The sequence below is a fragment of the Lipophrys pholis genome, assembly GCF_963383615.2.
Source record: "Lipophrys pholis genome assembly, chromosome: 20".
Lineage (NCBI taxonomy): Eukaryota > Metazoa > Chordata > Actinopteri > Blenniiformes > Blenniidae > Lipophrys > Lipophrys pholis.
Window position 1 is genome coordinate 18,467,353 of NC_137648.1, and position 21,367 is coordinate 18,488,719.

The 21,367-nt window shown below is 44.0% G+C and overlaps 1 protein-coding gene across 1 annotated transcript in view; it reads left to right on the top strand.

The window, feature by feature from the left end:
• The window catches only part of LOC308125596 (partitioning defective 3 homolog), a gene marked incomplete at its 5' end in the record, with an annotated part of 413,756 nt that overhangs the window by 265,528 nt on the left and 126,861 nt on the right, over positions 1-21,367 (top strand). The window contains 2 exons of the mRNA XM_080489471.1: positions 6,814-6,962; positions 18,109-18,342. Coding sequence (XP_080345597.1) covers positions 6,814-6,962; positions 18,109-18,342 — 383 coding nt within the window. The remainder of the gene's footprint in view (positions 1-6,813; positions 6,963-18,108; positions 18,343-21,367) is intronic.

The window sequence follows — 21,367 nt, forward strand, 5'->3', positions numbered from 1 at the left end:
ACCTTTAAAGTCTAAATTAAAAAGTTATTCTTTGTTGTAGTCTAAAAGTCCACTGCTTTTTCTTTGAAATTTTTACCATTTGCTTGGTAGTTTGACAGTCCAGACTGGAGCCCACTGGCCTCATGTTTCACTCCCCTGCACCAGACAAAAGCTAAAAATACCCACCTGTCCATCAACAGTATGTTACTTGTTCTCGCTGACATTGGGCAGAAGGTAGAGAAACGTAAGAAGACAGACAGGATCTCCGACACACAATCACTCATACGGCCAATCAGTCACAAATTGAACCTAAAATTCACGCCTCAGGAAGGACGTGTGAACTCTGGGCAGAGATGGCCTGTCCATCCATCCAATCCATCCAGAGGGTAGAATCCCTGTCCCCAATTAAAGTACAGATTCTACAATGGAGTCATAGTTTAACCACTAGGGGCACTGTGACAACTCACCTGATGTAAGTCTACTGCCGCTGCACTGCTCCTCCAGGTCTGGACCTCAATCCGGATGAGGCTGACAGAGTGGAGGATAGATGTCAATTCTCATTAAGGTGGTAGAGGACAGAGGGAGGAAGAGAGGGATGGAGGGAGGTGAAGAGAGAACCAGACTGCGTCCTCCTCTATCTCTGCGAGTTGTCACAGGTGGAAACATCATTTCCCAGGCAGCTCTGACACAGTCTGTCAACCAGCAGAGATGGAAAAGGACTCCAGACAAACATACACATTCACCGTGCCCCCCCAACCCCCCCACGCTCACGCACACACAAATACAACGTGCGGCACACGTGCTTTCGGTCTCACGAGTGTTTAGATACACATTGGCTGGTAAACAATTTCACAAATTAACATATAAAGTGGAAAAGGTCCGCACAGACACGAACAAACAAACTTTGCAGGGAGGCTGCCTACTTCAGTTGACTCCCTAATAGTCTCTATCATCAGCAGAGTAACTAAGAATCACAAGTGTTCTATTAAGCACACATTTTTCCCATCAAGCCATCAGCATAACTGCATATAAATGCAAACAGCCCTGCACACACACACACACACACACACACACACACACACACACACACACACACACACACACACACACACACACACACACACACACACACACACACACACACACACTTGAAATTTTCATGCAAGCAGGTGACTCTTTGCGCCACTCTTAAACACACACACACACACACACACACACACACACACACACACACACACACACACACACACACACACACACACACACACTCACACACACTCAGTCCAATTTCTAGAAAGGACGACGAGTAAAGTTTGAATAAATACCAGATGTAATGATTTGTCGAAAACTCATAGTTTATTCAAAAAAAGAACATATCGGATGTTAGAAATGAGACTTTCTTTTTCTTTCATTGCATAACAAAAAATAATTTGAAGCAAAAGGTGGACAAGTAATTGAAAATACTTGAAACATTACAGAAGAAAACCTCTTAGAGAAGAGTATTAGAGAAGAAATGGGCCTAATTCCTCTCACAAAACTCAATAAAGTCTCTTCATTTTTGAGTTTATACAATGGTAAATATGGTCTTGTCTCGACCTTTTGGAGATGTATGACTTTGTCAGTTCTCTTCCTTTCAATAGAATGAAAATAATATATTTGATGCCAAACATTGCGTCCTGTATTATTTGACATTTTGCGTACTTGGAATCACAATGTACACTTGGAATATTTTTTTTCCCCCTAAATTCAATTAGTCCCCTCCAGCTTTATGAATATTTAGCATTGCCTCAGCGGTGCAGGGTCGCCGCCGGCGTGTCATGAACGTTCTCACTTTTGTAACCCCACCCCAACCCCCGTCACTGTGAGCAGCTCTAGGTTCTCGTCATTGTGACGGGGGGTGCAGCTGAAGCTCAGCAGGAGCGATGCCAACACAGCAACACATTGGTCCGATGTAGAGAGACCAGCCAAACTCAATTACATCGTCCGCCCAGCAGACGGAGAGTCAACTCCACGAAGCAGTCGGCAAACGGACAAAGAGGTCTCAATTGATCTCCCTTCCCTTTCACGTGTCTCCCTGCGCAACTTCATCACAATTAAAAGGAGATTAAAGCAAATCACAGGTGCAGCTGCTCCTCCGCGTGGCACTGATGGAGGCGTTTTATTTTCCTATCCTGCAAGTCCGGTGATTCGCACAAGTAACTAAACGAGACCGTATAAAGTCGTCATGTGGCAAATATCACGTTGGACAAATTGTCCCAAGATGCAACAAAAAAGTCTGGATTTTCCTCCATGTGATAATTTCACACCATTAATGTAGAGATCAGCGGAGAGCCTGGCTGCATTCTGAGCTGCACCTACTTCCTGCACCTAAAGCATGTGAAAACGCATCATTTTCATGTTATGGTTTCAGATAGGGTTTGTGTTTACCTGGTAACCTTTTGAAAACAATGTCTTTATAACACAGAAATGGCAGAAACTCTGGAAACTATGTAGTGAGCATGTTGGCCCACAACAATACGCCATAAACATTAACAATGGGAGAACACGGACATTCTAGTGGACAGACGGCCAAGTTGGATTGTTAATACGGTGAGAAGAGTGCATTTTTCCCTGTTTCCACAGAAACAGAGCATTTTCAATAATAATAAAATGATAATACATTTTATGTATAGGCGCCTTTTAAAACATGTTCAGCTCACAGAGTTGAGAACATCAAAACCAATACAAGACAGAACAAAACACAGGCAGTATAATTTAAAAAAAAAGGTCAAACAACCGTGCTGTGTATATGTATGATCTGTGTTTCCCTCCATTTCCTTGGAGACGGAGTCGGAGCATTTTCAAAAAGTTCCACCTTGGGCGCTGTTTTTGAAAAGTTTGCTCAGAGCACCATTACTGTTTAAATGGACCCCCAAAATGCAACGGAGGTTATCCGATTTCGCTTGAAAACATTTTGTAAACACAGTCTAAGTGGGGTTTTTTTCTGCCTTCCTGCCACAATTCCTCCCATCCTTGTTAGTTATACATAACGGGTATGAGTCTCTGTATGCATAAGCTGGAATCGACTCCAGCCTTTGTCACTTTAACTTGGATAAAATGGGTATGCAAGATGTAAAGATCAGTATCCAGGATAGATTCATGGATGGATGGGTATTTTATACCTGAAAGCTGCTTCTGTACATGTTGGCAACTTCTCCCCACAAAGTGATTGAAGGCAACTCGAGCTTCCCGACCCAGCTGCCCACTGGTGCAGTCATCTGAATCTACCCCCGCCTCAAACCCCAGATGGGCCATTTCCGAAAGCACCTTGCGGGGGTGTTGCTCTCCACCTCTTGCTCCTCCCCCCCAGATCACATCCAACTCTTCTCAAAGTTGAAGAATCTGAGATTTGATTGTTTGACTTCATTCTTAAGGGTATTCGAGGGGGGGTAAAAAGTACATGTCACCAGGGTAATTGTGAGCACGCTGGGCTTTTAGCGAACGCCACTTAGCAATGAGGCCGATGTGCAGTTTGACACATTTAAGTTCTTGCGAGCGGAGACAGGAACAAGCTGATGCAAAATGCAAGTTAAAGCTGTGGATGTGCCTGTGAGCAATCCTCAGCGCTGGTTAATTTTAGATGATGTGGAGGGGGGGTGGGGGGGTGGGGGTCGCTTCGAACAGGGAGGAGAGCATCTGCTCAGGATGGAGGAAATTGCTTTTAAATTCTGGTTAAAGAAGGAGAGATGAGGGAATGTGTTATACAAATAGACTTGGCCCACTATTACAGGTAGGCCAGAGGCGCGAGGGATGACGTTGTGCCGTTCTTTTGATTATAAAACTCTTCTGAGACTAAGGTGGACATAATCATTTTTCCACAGGTTTTGTGAGAGATGGTATTTCCAATGGCCTCACTTTTTCTTACTCAGGCAGCTGAAGTGAACTTAATCATTAGACTTTTCAGGTTCAGGCAGTATCTCATAACAAAAGGCCTGTGGGAACGTTGATAGCCACGAGAGAATGAAAACAATCTGTAATCGACGTCGCTATTTCCATTAATGGACTGCATCGGCTGTGAATGTGTGTGTAGTAGTCGTAACCATGTTGGAAGATTATTCAAGCATTGCAAAGCTTACAAAGTACGTTTAAACAACACTTCAACATGGAGACGAATAAAGGTCTGCAGATATCCACCCAGATGTGCAGCAGGCGGTGAAACGTTGTGTGTTTTGACATATTTCCATCATTGCAGACTGAGGATTTGTTTACATCACAACGTTTTCAAAGGAAAACAGAAAACTGTCTTTGCGTTTTGGGGGTCTGTTTACACGACAACAGTTGTCAGAGACACTGAAAACGCTGGTTGTTCTGCAAATGCTCAGTAGCTAAACAATAAGAGCAACGTTTTCCTCCAGAGTGTCATGACTCTCAGTCCATATTCTCCTGGGACTTGGTACTTTTATTTTGACAGTCACCGTAATGACAATCCAGCTTTGTCGTCTATACATTAAAATGTCTGTGAGCTCTCATTAGTAATATTTATAACATAACGTTCTTTGAGTGCATGTGTGTGTGGTTTCATTCCAAAAACAAACAACAGCACCCACTAGAGGCCCTACATGAAAACTACATTGTTTTCAGCATTTCTGCCGTTATCCTTGCCATGCAAACACAAATTTTCAGTTGAAATGTTGGGTCAAATGTTTCTGCTGCATTTTTCAGTCATTTTTAAAAAATATATGTTACTGGAGTGTCTTTTGCACTACTATAGATAAAACACATAACAATGGCAAATGATCTTTAGAATGTCATATGATCTGTGATGTGCTTTGCCACTCCTGACTAGAGTGATATCATTGACTTGTGAAGAAGACGGCAATTATTGGGCCACCGGTGATTGCCACCTTTTTAAATTGTTATAGTAGCGACCACAGAGACTGGAGGCGTCAGCCTCGGCAGCAGGTACCGCTCCCTTGGAAAGCAACAGAATTGTATTTTCCCATCTGAGTGTCTCTGTATCTCCACATCAGGTGTTTAATCATCGCCCTGCATGCAACAAAGTAAACCAGAGGCCAAGCGGAAAAAATTGGAAGAGGCTTTCTCAACATTTCTTTGCTCAGAATATCTAGCTGTTAAAACAAAAGTTTCTTTTGACTTTTCACTGAATTTTGCACCAGAAACTTTCATTAAAATTCGCTTTCTGTTGAGATGTCGAAACTTTTTGCAAATAATTGCGAAACATTTTGCAAAAAAAACCTTTTTCGTAACTTGTACTGGACACAAAAACAAATAAAAACTTTACAATTCTAAATCTAAAAGTTGTTATGAAGTATTTTACCGGTCCAGCCTACTCAAGATGAAACTGAGCTAAATGTGGCCCCTGAACTAAAACGGGTTTGGCACCACTGATCTAGATCCTCTTGTTCCGTAAATTCGTCTCTCAATCATTTTCAATCATCAGTCCTCCATAGCTGAGTGACAGCACTGTGCTCCATCCCACTTGCTGGCTTCATGTGCATGGACCCCCCCCCCCCCCCGAAGCATAAAGGCGCCAAGAGTGAATAAAATCTACATTCAGGTTGAAAACGCGTCCTTTCTCGCCCGCGTCGTCTCAGTCACGCTCCGACAGATGACATTTGCGGAGGCAGAAAAATAGAGGGCAGGCTTTCTTTTTTTGTGTGTGTGAGCTCAGAATGATGAGAGGCGGGGGGGGGGGGGGGGGGGATGAAAAGCAAAGGATGATGAATAAATGAATAATACATCTGTGCTGTCATCGCTCTCTTCCTGCTCCACCTCCCTCTCTTCCTGTCTCATCTGGAGTTGGTCCTGCGAGGCGGTCTGATCTTAGTTGGGATTGTCAGGTGTGGTCGACGGCAAAGTGACACGTTGACGTCGGAGCCCCCTCCCTGACACCCGACGCAGCTCTTTTGTTAAACGGGGTTGACAACCTAAATAAGAACTGGTTACATGCAAACAAGTGCCAGCAGGTCTGTAGCGCCGCGTTGCAAATTTCCAAGGTTGCTTGAAGGAGAGTCGCCTTCCAGGAGGAGACGTTACTAAGTGCTCGTCTCCTTTCTCTAACTCTCTAGAACGTAAACATGAGATTAGAGAAGCTTTTCCTATTTGAAATTTCATGTATTCGGCGCTGGCTGTAACCGATGAACCTGAAAGAACAAACGACACATCAGCAATCCCAGCCGCGTCCCCTCCCCTCCCCTCCCGCCTCCCTCACCTTGATTGTAAATGCACCTTTTTGCATGCAAATCCAACTGTCCCCCTCTCTCCAGCCTCAACCCCTCCAACACCCATCCGATTTTCAATTAAGATCCAGACATAGATAGAGGATCTCAAAGGGAGTGCAACTCTGCAGGGTTGGGCCCGCCACTGCTCCAGACGTGCAGGAGGAGGGGTGGGGGGGTTATTGAGTGGCCGTGACCCCAAAGCAGCCCGACCTCACAGCAGTGTCACACGTCTGAGCCCAGAGCTTCTTCACTCGGGTGGTGCTGCATTCCTTTAAACTGCCGGGCAGAAGTGGAGAGCCTTAATTAGAACAGTCATTGAAATGAAAGATTGAAACTGACCGTGTGTGTGCGTGTGTGTGCGCGTGTGTGTGTGTGCGTGTGTGTGTGTTGTGTGGGTATCGAATGTCAATCAACGTTCACTGCTTTTGTGCTTCAAACTAAAAAAGCCTGAATATTCATGGGTTGATTCATTTGATCCACTTTTCCTACTTCCCATCGCCATTCCTCTTCAGCTGTCGGAGCTGATGCTTATTGTTAATTTGATAATATCCAGATCAACACGCCTCAAACGATGTTCCATCTTTCTCTTTCTGCTTTCTCCATGAACCTGCAGTTCACTGAGTCCTGATGCGGATGCTGACGGCTCGTTCCAGAGGGAGGGGTTCGGACGCCAGAGTATTTCGGAAAAGCGCATTAAGCAGTACGAGAACGCCGCTCACCTGGATATCATCAAGACCCGCAAGTCCAAAAGCATGGATCTCGGTAAGTCGTCTGTAATGTCTAACACCTGTAACAAATATTTACGTCAAAACAACTTTGTGGGTGTCATTCTTGGACTCAAGCCAACTCTTGCATATTTGCCTTTGATGGAAATAATTTCACACACATGAATACATTTTCAGAGTACTTTTTTGAGTTTTTCATAAGTCTGACTGAAGGTATCTGCCAATAAGATGTAAGAGCCTTTCGATTGTGGAGACAACAACACTGTTTTCAAGTGAAAACCCAAAACTTTCGTGTTTGTGGTTTCCCTACTAAAAGTCAACAGTGCCCACGAGTGGTCCAAAATTGAAACTACATTTTCTGTTGTTTCCGTATCAACTGACGTAGTTTTCAAAACATTGCCGTGTAAAGGTGAAACGTTTCGGAAACTGCATTTGCGTGTAGTCTTATTACAACAAATTAACAACAAACAACAGCGCCAACTTGTGGCCTGGCGTGACAACTACATCTTTTTCAGCTTTTCTGTTATCTCCTTATGAACAGACATCTTTTTCAAAACGTTGCGGTGTAAACGTGAAACTTTTCAGAAACGAAAACAGAAAATAATGCATTTTCAGCTGAAACGTTGCGTAAACGTCACCTGAGTCAGTACGATTGTGAATTCAACTACAAGGGACATCAAAAGCTTAACAAACAACTTGAGGAATTCAACATATGTAGTTTAATGTTGTAATGTGACAACTATAAAGTATTAGTGTGTCGTATCTAATACAGGACTTGAACGATTTTAGAATCAATTAGCCACACTACAGCTGTCCAGATGTCACAGAAGTAGAATGAACTCCTAAAATACAGTCGGGGTGATCGTAGGGTTATGTGGTAGTAAAGTGGATAAGGTTATAAATAGCCATGCTGGCTCGCACATCAGTCTGTTTTTTTGTTTTTAGTATATTAGTTCCCAATTAGTGCCTGGGACTCAGGTAGCAGCTCATTCTGTGTTAATTTAATGGAGTAAGTGCACTCTAATGCACTCCAAGTAAAGTTCAAAACACCCTGACTATGATGGATCAATTGCAGAGACGCTGAAGAGGCCAACTGGCAACAAACATCTATCTATTGCAAATGCCACTTCATTGCTTTGCTTGGCTCCCTCCACCGCCTCCACACCTCTTGGAGTAATGAGTGTTTTCTTCAATCATTCGCGGGCGCAGAACGAGCACAATGGCAAAGGTTTCCCGCATTAGTTGCCAAGTCACAATTCACCGCCGCGCACCTCCCTCTCGGCAATATGAAAAAAAAAACCTTTTGATCGCGCCGCAATTACCTCGAATAACATGCTCCCTCCACATGCATCCAAAGGGGCCAAGATCACACATCAAATAATGACGGGTTATGAGCTGGTTGTGGCGAAAGCAGGACCGCCTTTGTTATTGACAATCCCCACGGTTGATCGTAATAACGTTGATAGCGTATCGAGCCGGTTTCGGCATGCCTGCTTGCCTCAGGTTGGCTCGAGCGCCATCAGTAATCTCGTCTGCTCCCGTTAAAAAGAGCACAAACAAGCCTGAGCGGTCGGAGCCTTGTGTTTTGCGTGGTGTTCAGCACATGGGAAGCAGAAAAAGACTGATTCCGAAGGTGAAGGACAGATGCAGCGATCTAAGCAGAACAGATCTTGCGAGAGCCCGTCCATCACGGGGCTTACAAGGGCAAAGCTCCTTTTCTTCCCCTCGCTCAATCTTGTTCCTCGTTTAAATGGGATTGAAACTGCGGGGTGTCGGGCCAGTTTAGCATATTTCAATAATGATGATTTTCTTTTTTTTTTTAAGTCATGAAATCTGCCAGCTGATGTGATTTAGGGGCACCTGGGACACGATTAAAAGGACTGACACAGATACCTAGTGACAAAATAAAACATGGCCCCGTGGGGAGTCACGTCCAGGACCAGATTACCTATTAAGAGGCATTAGCTCGATTGCACAGGACGTCTTTGTTAACATGTTACCGGAACGCGGAGAGGTTTCCTTACAGCCGCTGCCTCTCAAGACAAACGTCCGACAGTGTGGCGACGAGAGAGCTGAGGGGTAAACGGTGCCACCACGTTTCTCCACTCATTTGGTGTTGAACTCTATTATACGTCACCCCGGGGCCACTTTTTATTGTGTGCCTTTGATGTAATAATTTCATTAAAATAATCACTCCTACTGCAGTGTGTGCCTTTGAGATAAATGGAGCTTACATGACATGAGATACGTAGCAAATCTCAATATGTGGCTTTCATTTTCCACTCTCCCGTCTCCCGCTTTCATGTATTGACGGGAACATTTTTCTTCTGGGAACCCATGTCACTTACAGGAGTTATTATGAGAGGAACAAGTTTGTTATTTCCCTCAACCATCCGAACGCCGTGGTATTCCTCGCTGATGGATTATGATTTTATATTGGCAAAGATTTGTGTGAGGCGGGATATTTCACAAACTCAATTGGGCCTGGTGGAGGTGGAGGGGAGCGTTGTTCTGAATTACATCTAGCAACACTCCCGCACTCACGGGGATCTTGATAACTAAGAAATCATCCAGAGATAATGGAGATTTGTAGGAGATCAATGGCACCAGATTATCCCGAGAGTGGGGCACCAGCCAGACGAACAAAAAACAACAACATCAAAAAATTGCTTGCAAGCCATCAAATTCACAAATAATTGCTGACTCCACTTTGGAACAATTAGGAAGCTCTTTTGATTAAGCCCATTGATAAAATGTCCATTAGGAATGATTAGAACACCATCAAAGAGTTATCAACACTTCCTGTCCATCCTATCCACGTCCTATCCTCTCTAATGTCCAATTACATTTCCAACGCAAGGAACATTATGGAAAGTACTTTTTATCTCCATGAAATTGCTTCATTTTCCTGAACAGCAGAGTTGTTAGAGAGTTTGGTTGGTCTGGGTTCACTTTGAAGCGAACTTTCCGATGTTGGACGTAGAAGGTAGAGCACAGCGGCCTGGACCTGCAGGATGTCTGCAGGGCTCTGGGCTCCGTGAGGAAGACAGTTGGCCGTTATCTGTTATGATTAGCCAGTGATCCGAGAGGAGGCAGCGTCTGCTTCAGCCTCGGTGGGAGAGCCCGGTGCCGTTTTCTTCCCTGGATACAGTCGTGTGTGTCTGTGCGAGCGTTATATGTTGTGTGTGTGTGTGTGTGTGTGTGTGTGTGTGTGTGTGTGTGTGTGTGTGTGTGTGTGTGTGTGTGTGTGTGTGTGTGTGTGCCTTCGCCTGATTGGCCTCCCCATCACTCGACAGTCACTAAAGAGGCCATTGTGCTTTTGCTTCTTGTGTTTTACCTACGCTCCACTGCGTGTGGAGCCATGGGAAATGGAGGCCAACAGTGGAGAGATGGTGGCAGCGGCTTGACATGACTGGAATACCTCGGCGGTGTGTTTCTGTGGATTTGCGGGCATGGCTGTTTTTGAAAGGGCCTTAATTTCCCAGATGGAAAAACCTTTATAGAGGCGGCTGGAAAAGGTCAGGGACAGTCAGTGATGGAGGAGTCAAGGGTTCGAGTAACGATGCTACATATGAGTGTCCATCAGGTAAAGGAGAGCAGATGACAATTATTCAAGTTGGATTATTTTCAGATTACTGTGATTTGCATTATTGTGTTTGTCCATGAAAACAAATGACAAAGCCAACAACAGTCCCCTATTGCTAAGGTGCATTGTTACTGGCACAGGGAAGTTGTAACAGAAGTCAAGTGCTCGTCAACTGTAATTACAGTAAACATGTTAATGTTCTTTCCATTGTTAACTCTATTGTTGCTTGGTGACAATGGGGAAATGATCCAAACGTTACCCTGAGCTGCTTTTGGCAGAAAGATCAGACACCTGAGTGTTTGTAGCTCTACTACGGATCACAGCAGCAAGAATAAGTTACACGCTAAAAGTACATTCGAACTTGTTTCCCTAAGTACAGCACAAGGAGAAAAGCCTGTCGCCTGTTTCAGGAAATGTGTAAACTATTGGTGGACACCATGTAAAAAACATTGAACTGTGTTGATCACTTAAGTTGTTGCAGTGTTTACATGCTAGTGTACACAGCTGAGCACATAATCCCGCTGAATCCAGTATCACACGTTTGTGCTTCCCATATGTGTAGTAAAGCTGCAAAAGGTAACCCGTTTACTTTGTGATATTTTGACTGTAAAATAAAACCGAAAGAAGCTCAGTGTAACGTTGCAGCCTCTTGACATTTTGGCACACGACGATGCTTCAAGTGAAAACGCAAAATGACAGAAACGCTGAAAATTATGTAGTTTTAATGTGTGACCACTCGTGGGTGCTGTTGTTATTGTAATGAAACCAGACATAAGCAGAGAACAATACCTTATAAACGTTAACAATGGCATGTACACGTCATTCACAATGAAGTTGGATTGCTATAACGGTGACTGTCAACTATTAAACTGCCAAGTTTCAGGGGACTATGGAATGGGAGTCATGAAACTCTGGAGGCAAACATTGTTCTCATTGTCCATCTACTGAGCATGTGCAGAAGAGCTATTTACTATGGCCATGGTGCGCATGCACGGGAGTAGAAAAGCTTTTCTTCGTTTACAGGGAGACCGTTTGCATTTTACCTGGTTCCCATGGTAGTCGAAGCATTTTCAAAAAGTTCCTCTTCACCCCGTTTCAATAGAGATGAAGTCAGGCCATATTTGAAAAGTTCCACCTTAGGAACCATTTTCAAAAAGTTGCATTTTCAGTGAGTCTGAGCACAGTTGTAGTGGAACTGAAAATGCATCTATGGTTTTCTGTTTTCACGTGAAAATGTTGTCGTGTAAACGGGGCCTTCATCCGGACAGGTATAGACTTCCACTTTTTTAATTATTCATTCATGTATTTATTTTTTTATTTTTTTATTTGAGGTAATGATTCGACTTTGAGTGTCACATCAATGTGGACACTTCCCCAAAAACAATATGTGTTGTTTGGTTCTCCGATAAAGTTTTTGGAATGTAAGTTCACACAATCAGGAAAGTATTTTCCTGCTTTTCAAACAGGTGTCAGTCATGAGTGTAAAGGCCTCAATGTTCCATCGACCTGTAAAAAAAAGATGGTCCCACTTTAAGAAATCCAATTCCAATGAATTATATGTGTTCAAACCGGCATTAGCCTGATAGCATACCATTTGAATTAATGACGTGGAGCGTGCACACATCCAAATCTACCAGAGCAGGGATCGCCAATGAGCAGCATTGGAAACCACTGATGGTGAGTAAGCAATAGTTAATTGAGCAAATATGCCAACATCTGTGCAGGTGAGGCCCATTGATCAAACTCTGAAAACTGATCCGGTCTCAAGTTTGACCAGTGGTGGTAAATTACAGACCAGCAGATAGTTGGCTGAGGCCTTCGGTTGCCAGGTTTGGCTTGAGAGTCGGTGTCTTCTGAAAATGAACGAGGTAAATCTCGTCTGCGCTTCTGATTAAGACGAACTCGGCGGAAGTCATCGCGAATCCTTGGTGAGACATGTTCAGCGTGCGGAGGACGTCCTGCCGTCGCGCTAATGATCCGCAACTGGCAGAGACATAATAGCGTTTCCGACCCAGGGACGCCTCACTTCCACAGGGATACTTGGACGTGGCCTTCGTCCGACCACCTCGGAGGCTATTTTTAACATAATTACCCTTTTACCGCCCTGCTTAAAGGCCCGGCTCTCTGAATAAATTATGTGTAATGGAGCCCCCGTCTGTACACAGATCTTTACATGTAAGGGCCTGTGGTGAATAATGGCCGTAAAGCATAGTTTTAGCTGCTCTAATTATACTATGAGCTCCTGTTCCTGTAATAACGGCTCCTGATTTATTCATGGAGTTTGCCATACCTCCCCTTTAACGTTTAATGGCAATGGATCTTTTCCTATTAACCGCCCTTACCTTTAATTCGGGGGAAGTAGTAAGTCAGACAGCTGTGTCTGCAGCCGCGACCAACATTTCTCCTCCACCTCGTTATGGTTTGATTGTCTTTCTTTGCCTCATTTTGATGATTTTCATTTCTCCTCCAGACGTGTGGGGAGTGGCAAAACTCATGTCTGAATGCAATGGGGGAATATGTATTTTCATCCCTGTGAATAAGAGGGAGATGAGGAGCAGAGCACCGAGGCTTCTGTTGTGTGATAGGAATCACATAATAGAGCGGCATACAGAGAGCTGTCCGTCAAACTCTCCCAGGAGAGCCGCGGCTGCTTCCGATGGAAACAAAGGCAGGTTCGAGACAGTCGGGTCTACGGGCAAACTCTCTCTCTCTCTCTCTCTCTCTCTCTCTCTCTCTCTCTCTCTCTCTCTCTCTCTCTCTCTGTCCTATCTCCACTCCTCCGTTCTCTTTGTCTCCGTGCTCCTCTCACCGATTCACCGCGCCGGCGAGAAACAATGGCGAACGGGATGGTGGCGCGGAATACCAAGCAGGGGGATAATTCCCCGTTTCTGAGTACAGCAGATGTCATTTGCGTTCCCTCGGAACTGTTGCGTTCTGTGCAACCCTTCCTTGCGATCCCATTGTGTCGACTCTCGTGCTCCCGCGGCTTCCGCGTGTCCGCCGCTGGCAGGCTTCACGCTTAAGCCTCACAAACCCAAATTTACATGGAATCTGTGCCGGGGTTGATTGAGTTTTATCCACAAAGTCTGAAACACTCCATCATTCTCTTGTTCTGGTGAATCCGGGCCTGTGTTTTCTTTTAATGAATTTTGTCCTCTGTTGTCCTTCGCTGGATGGAATTACTTCTTTTGATCAAGCGAATTGAGTTTTACTTGTATCCGCTCAGTCGTAACTCTGTTTATGCTTTTCCGGGCATTAAAGATTTGTCATAGTAATCAAAAAAAAAAGAAAAATAGCCCACCTCTTCTGAAAGTCTGAGCAGTAAAATGAATCTTGGGTTCCTGCAAAGCAGGGAGCTCTTGACCTTCTACACATTTGTTGAAAACAGTAAAGTTTGGTTTTACTGCCTGATGCCGCCCGTAAGCACACATATTAGCGTGTCCCTCTAAGTACGTTGCAGCATTTATAAGATTGGTGCTTGTTTATTTATTGGCACACTTCTGCAAAAAGGGAAAGACAACGGCGTTTTAAAGACGCGCAGCACGGTTATTGCTCCTGGAAACCCAACGCCGCCGGCTAACGGCTGACCTTTTAGCTTATCTGACTCTGACACAGGATCTATAGCTGCCACGGATAATGTGGAAGCGCTCGCACTCGCCATGAGCGTGCATTAGTAACAAATGGAGCAGAAATGAAGGATGCCCCCCGTGACCCTGAAAGATCTTCAAAGTAAACTTTTCAATCTCTTGAAATAACAAGGGGATTGGAATGAGAAATCAATCAGCGCCGCACTTTTTAAAAAACCGCCGCCCTGCCGGCGTGTGACCGTGCAGACGGTGCGCGTACGCACTGTGAAATTCAGCGGTGAAGTGTTCCGCGAAGATAGCTGGCTAATCACTGGTGAGCTGCTGCAGGTTTGCTTGGTTAAAGGATCAAGGAGAAAATATCAAAAAATAAATAAATAAAAAACCAGGGTGGTGGGGGGGTTGAGCCAACAAACCAGACAAGCTGCCACTGGTAAGATTATGATAACAGTAGCAGCAGAATATAAGCATCTGTATTCAGCGCCGTTAGCTCTTGCGACCTTTTACGTACTCGCACTACTCCATGAGAGGACGAATGGGGGTCTGATTTCTTTATGACGGTTTATTTTCTTTCCCAAAAAGATGCACCACGATCACCCGGCGGCGGCAGGATACGCCTCATTTGGGTCACTTCATACATGTCGGGCATCCTGTTGATTGCATCTGGCAATGTATACACAGGTATGCCGTGGGTTTCTGTGATAGTGCCTGTTGGGGAGCCCCTGCATGGTGCACACACATCTCAATGTATACAACGTCTGGGTTAGCAACGAGGCATTGAACCAACATTTGCTGTTGAAAACCAACAGGAAGGGCTGAAGAGGACATTTATTTACTCCACCTGAAGCCGGGGAGGAAACGGCGGAACACACTTACCACATGTGGCGGGCCTCCGCGGCCCTCAGAGACTCGTAAAGACACAATGCTGCTCTGTCCCGACTCCATCGACATGTGTTGGAGCCTTTTGAGCCCCTGTTTCCTGTCATTCCTTTTCTTCTTGTGTGATCCCATCAGAAGTGGACAGCTTTGAGTGTGTTGATTTACAGCTGCACTGGAGTCTATAAGTGAACATAATGATGGAATTCTCACTTTTATGTTATATACAGTGATATACTGTTGGGTGGATAAACATCAGATTTGTAGTTCTTTAAAAAAGAAACATAGTTTTGACAAAATGTGACACTTTTTTAGGCCTAGGTGGGACTGTATGTCACTTTCCTTCACTATTGATATCTCCAAACTCAGCCATATGGTTTTTCACTGATGCACAGGTTAATTTCACAGTGCCTTTAAAATAAAAGCCTGATACTTGCATAGATAACCTGTATCTATGGAAAACTTTGCTAGTTGCCTGCAAAAAGTTGACTCGTACAAACCTGAACCCCCTAACCTCGAACAATGGATGGATGTGTTTACAGACTATTCACAATGGAAACCAAAAATACTTTCTCTCTGAGAAATAGAACTAACTTTTTCCAAAAATGGGAAAAGTGGATTCCGAATCTAGAAATCAGCATTAACCAGCAAGCACACACTGAGGGTCACACAAACTGTGGACATGGCGAATTTGAAAAATAGTGAAGCGAGTGTCGAATTGCCAGCTTGCGTTGCTTAAGTGACCCAGAGTAAATTTTTTTAATTGGTTCATCACTCTTGTAAGTTACTATTCATTTGTTGTACTTTTTGTATGCAGATGAGTTTATTATCTCTTCTACGACACATTTGGGTCCGAACTATGTGGCTAAATCTTCAGTATCATTGATGAGCATTCAGATTTTTCCAGAGAGCAGCGAGCAAACATCTCCACATGGTCTGGATCCACATGGTGTGATGGGAGTCGAAAGTCTGTGATGCAGCTAAAGTAATTGAATCAACACTCTATCCATTATTACTGATAGCTTCCCCCAAAGACACTGACATCTATTTAGGCTCAAGCCCGCACATATTCCAAAATCCATCCTGCTCCGTGCGACGGCGCCTTCGCCGAACGCGAAATCAAGGAAGAATAAAGGCGACAGAAAATCAACAGGCTGCTTGTTTACCAACCAGCGGCTAAGGTGAGAGCTCCGGGGAGCTGACGGACGCTCTCTGACAAAATGAAATACCAATACCTGAGTCGCGCTCCACTTACATGCCCTAAACAAACCTCTGGCAAGCATCGGAAAAATAATTACATGTGTCTGAGGCTCCACTGTTGGAGGAGGTTGACTGCTGAACACTGGCTATGTTGTCCCCACAACTGGTATACAAGCTCACTTAACAGCACCGTGTGTGTTTCTTTAAGGAGATATTTTTTTTCAACTTTTGTGAAATGCTGAGACTGATCATGTGCGCCGCGGCTGTAGTAGATAGTTCTTCTGCGCAAGTAGATGGGCAATAACGACACTCAACACTTTTTGAAAACCACTTCCAAGGTGGAACTTTGCAAGAACTCTACACTCTGACTCCGTCTCCCTGCAAACGGGGAAAACTTTTTACCTCTACACACATACACCACCGCCGGTGTAAATATTTGTAGAGTAGATGGCCAATAACAATGGCGGCCTCCAGAGTGCCCCGACTCCCAGTCACATTCTCTCGGTAGTTTTATCGTTGAGAGTCACCGTAATGGCAATCCAACTTCATCGTCTGTCAAATAACAGCGCCAACTAGTGGCCTGGCATGTGAATTGCCGTGTTTTCATGACCTTTTTGCAGTTTTTGTGTTAACGGACATCTTTTTCAACAAACCTCAAAATGAAAATGCAAAAATTCTACATTTTCACTTAAAACTTTGTTGCGTAAATGGAGCCTCAAGGCCGAGTCATACTCCATAAGAAGAAGAAAGTTCGTCACCCCAGTGTCGAACAAAATGACTTCATTTTGGTTCAGCACTGCTGTGTGCTGCACATACATGTTCCAACTCACTAATGACTGTATCAATCATATTTTAATTATGTTTAACCTGTAACCTCGCCGCTGTATGAGCCCGACAGCTCGTTAACATGTCGGAGGTCAGAGTTACGTGATGCACCTGAACGCATCACTCAGGGCTGTTAGCTCCAGCAGTTAAAACTGGACCAACATCGCAACTCGGACACAAACTTTCTCTTTTATTACTGAAAAAGTTCAGTGAAATGCATTTCTGAAAACATATGAAGCGAGAAATAAGCTGTGCAGTTGAAAAGTTAAAATGCTGCTTCACAGAAGTGTTCCTGCCGTGAGGGGGCGTGGCCTGGGAGTTTCCGGCAGCTGGCTGACGTCACGGCCAAACCTTTCTTCTTGTTCTTATGGGTTCTTATGGGAGTATGCAGGGGCCTTCAGTCTTCAGCTTTTAGTTTGTATTTTGTAGTTCGTTAGAAGCTACTAGTTGGTTTTATACCTGGCAGACCAGTACCAGAGCAATCTGTTTCCTATTGAGGCACCTTTCTTCAACTAGTCCAGATACTGTTTGTACTGAGTCGAACAATCAATGAAAAAAAAGAGATTTTGTCTGAACTGAATGGTCGTGGGTCTGTTTGGTTTCCATACTCTTTCTCTTATTTCTCCATTTCATCTGACTTCTCTCAGAGAAACTGAGTAAAACAAAAAGCGAGGGGGCACCAGCAGTCAGTTTATCTCAGCGTTTGAGGAATTTATTATGTTTTAGCATAACACTATAATCACTATGGCTCTGTGGAACATTGCTGTTTTTTATAGAGGCCATTTATATGCATTATGCTTGAGCCACATAATTTAACTGTGCAGACACAGAGACAAAGGTTGAGTGATAATTCTCAGTAGGAAAATGTCTGGGTGAAGATATAATACTCTGTTCTCATTTCGCACACTCCATTGGCCAGGCAATGGCATCATTTGTTTCTCACATTAAGTGCCAGACTCGCACCTTCTTTTTGGCTTTCCAGCCACCATCTTCCTGCATAAAGCGAGCAAAACATGAGTGATTCATCGACATGCAGCGAGCTCTGTAATGATCCGGTTTCAGTTTGTGCAAGAGTCTGCAGGCCTCACTGACGCTGTGGACTTTTTCCACAGGCGCTGGGGGGCAGGAGGTCGGACCCTCGCTCGGCCTGAAGAAGTCCAGCTCGCTGGAGAGTCTCCAGACGGCCATGGCAGAGGTCACGCTGAACGGTGGGATCACCGTGGAGAGGTCGCACTCGCGAATCATCCGGGGCCGAGGGTGCAACGAGAGCTTCAGAGCAGCCATCGACAAGTCGTACGAGAAACCCGGCATCGTCCCGCCAGAAGAGGACAACAGCATGGACACGGGTGAGCGGTCGCTCTCTACATGGAGCACAATCACAAGTCCGAATCGCTTGTCTGTCAACTCCCAAGTTCATGTTAACATCTGAATCGGCGTGACATTGAAGTCAGTGGTGGGGAACATTCTTTAGAAACACATAAAAACTAAAAGCATAAAACAACCGCATGCAAAGTTTCAGAGCACATCTAACAACGGAGAAAGCAGAACAATATGAGCTCTCTGTTTTCGTAACAATATCAAGCATTTATTTTTGATCACAACCTTTCTTGATTGGTTAAGTCTGCATTCCGGGATTTTGTCTTTCATTGTTTAATTTGATCAATAATAGGAAAAGTAATTGGTTTAGACATCGTGTGCTTCAGGGTAATAAGATATGACGACCAGAAGTTGCACTAATCTTGATCAAAATTGGACAACATGGGAAAGCTGCATTCGCCAATTGTGCTTACTTTATTCTGTGTTTGTTTATGTCATAGCGTTACATAACAAGAAGTACAGGAAGATTATTACACAGTCAGTTTAATGTCGGCCAGTTTAATGTAGCCTCCCTGGAGCTTTCTGCTCACCAGCAAGTTATCCAGGTTAATAATCCCTCATGATATGTGATGGATGTGTGTGACACAAAGCGTGTGTGCAATAAAAAGGCTAGGTTACACACTCATTAATATTCACATCAGTCATGTTGAGTGGGATTGTCGAAAGCTTTGGCAACACGCTCTCCCAGGAGTTTACATACTCTTAAAGTGCATTGCCGTGTCTTCCAACACAGAGCACACGGGGAGTTTCTGCTGTTTACTCACATCCGTCAGGCTGGTGTTGCATCCATACATACGGTGAATTCCTAATTGCATTCACCGTGATTGGAAATGACAAACAGGGATAATTTTTTTTGGCACGTAATGCAGAACAACTCTGCCTGGTTTGTTTCAGCCGACTGGGAATGCAAGTAAACACAACTCTTAGGTACCTTTTACACGATAAGGTTTCAAATGAACGTGCATCCTTTTTGCATTCTCATTTCAGAAAATTTGTGTTGAAACAGCAATGTTTGAAAAACGATGTCCTTTTACGCAGAAGCGGTGAAACGATGTAGTTAGCACGTTGGGCCACGAGCTGGCGCTGTTAGTTGTTTTTGTAATGAAGCCACACACGTGTGCAGAGAACAATACACTGTAAAAAATTAACACAATAGAGTGTCCCCGACATTCATATGGACAGATGACGAATTGGATGCTATTAAAGAGGTCACATTATGATAAATTCACTTTCTAATGATTTTCCAACAGAAATAATCGTCCCCATACCTGGAACGACGCCCCAGAAGTGAAGACAGTCTGTCCTCTCTTCCCCTGGTTTGTTTCAGTTTTTAAAAAGTGTGTTGCTCCAACCAGCCAATCAGAAATCAAACCCTATATAGTGTCATCGGGGGTTTAGCCAATCCCAATCAAGGTAGGCCCTCCCTTTAACTCCTCCCACAATTAGGCAGCTCTGCTCTGGCACATGGCACCACGAGAGTAAGTACTTCCTCCTCTTCCCAAGATGGGCATGTGTGGGCGGAGCCAGTCCAGCTCACACAGATTTGAGGTAATAAACTTTGAACACAAAGTTTTTAGACCAACGAGACCTTGTGAAAGTGTTAAAAAGCTGACTAATATGACCTTTTTAAGAGTCAATCGCAACTACCAATGTTGATTACAGTGCCGAAAGGTTATAGCTCAAACAGAGGATATAAAATCTATATTAAAAAAATTTTTTTAAAAAATTGTTTGAAACTACTAAAATTATATGTCCTTTGCAGCAAGTAAATTTTACTTCATAAGAAATCTTAAAATAAGATTATACTCTAAAATCAAACACCGACATCCAAAACGCAACCAAAGTTTTAAATTTTCACGTCAAAATGCACCCATGTACACGAGGTCTTGATTTTACCCTAAAATACGTGAAAACGACGCAGGGACAGACACGCCGCTTTGAGCTACGAGATCTGTCCCTTCTCATGCTTGATGACAAAAACAAACGTGCATACTGAGAGACGGCCGTCTTAGAGTTTTAATTTTTTTTCCTCCCTCCCGACAGGTAATAGCAACGCAACAAGAGCAATCACTCGATATAAATATCTTTCACCATTAAAGGATTCCATTAAAAGAGCTGGGGGACATGTGAAGAAAAGGAGGAATTATTTGCCTGAAACGCTTTGTTCTCATAAGCTCTGTCGGCACGCCACTAAATACAGTCTTATCTCAACCAAGAAAAATGGGGGAAGCAAGCGATTTTCCCCCCGCCGCTGTATATTGCATTCTCCCCATGATATTCAAATAACTCTGTTTTTCAATTTAGATAAAAGCAGCCAGTCTGCGCTCGTCACCGAGGTTAATAGTCAAAGTTGACAGATAAGCCTTGCCTTCCGCTGCTCCCAGACTTTTATTTACATATAATAAGAATGTGGCTTCACCTAAAGCAAATGTGTCCCCACAAGATATCCCGCTGGGCCAGAAAAGAAGAAAAAAAAGAAAAAGAAAAAAGAAACACTTCCCCGTGTGCTACTTTGTGTGGCATTGTTTGAGGAAAAAAGAAAATCTACCTTGTCTTCCATGACGGACAATTTCACTTGTCTGTCATCACCTGGGCCCGCAGGACGGACGGCCTGCGTGTCCTCTGTTATTAAGCCAAGCAAGTTTAATGGAAGACTCCCTCCAAAGTGACAAAATGTTTCCCCTGCTTGTCTGTCTCTGCAAATTATCCCTCAGTCTTTTGACACTTTCATCAGCGCTTCTGTTTGAGATTGTCACTCTTCTTTTTTCCTTTTTTTTCTCCTTTGAATTCTCAAATACGCCGTCGATGGCTTCACCTCTTGAAGTCTGATGTCAAAGACTTTTGTCAGGTTTTTTTTATTTGATCGGAGACGGCGTCGCTTTCTGTCTGAAAGGCTGAAATTAAATAGACGCCAATGAAATATTGGAAGTTAATTGTAAAATGTGGAGGAGCTCTCATGTTAAATGAAGTGGACACAAAAAAACGGCAATGAAT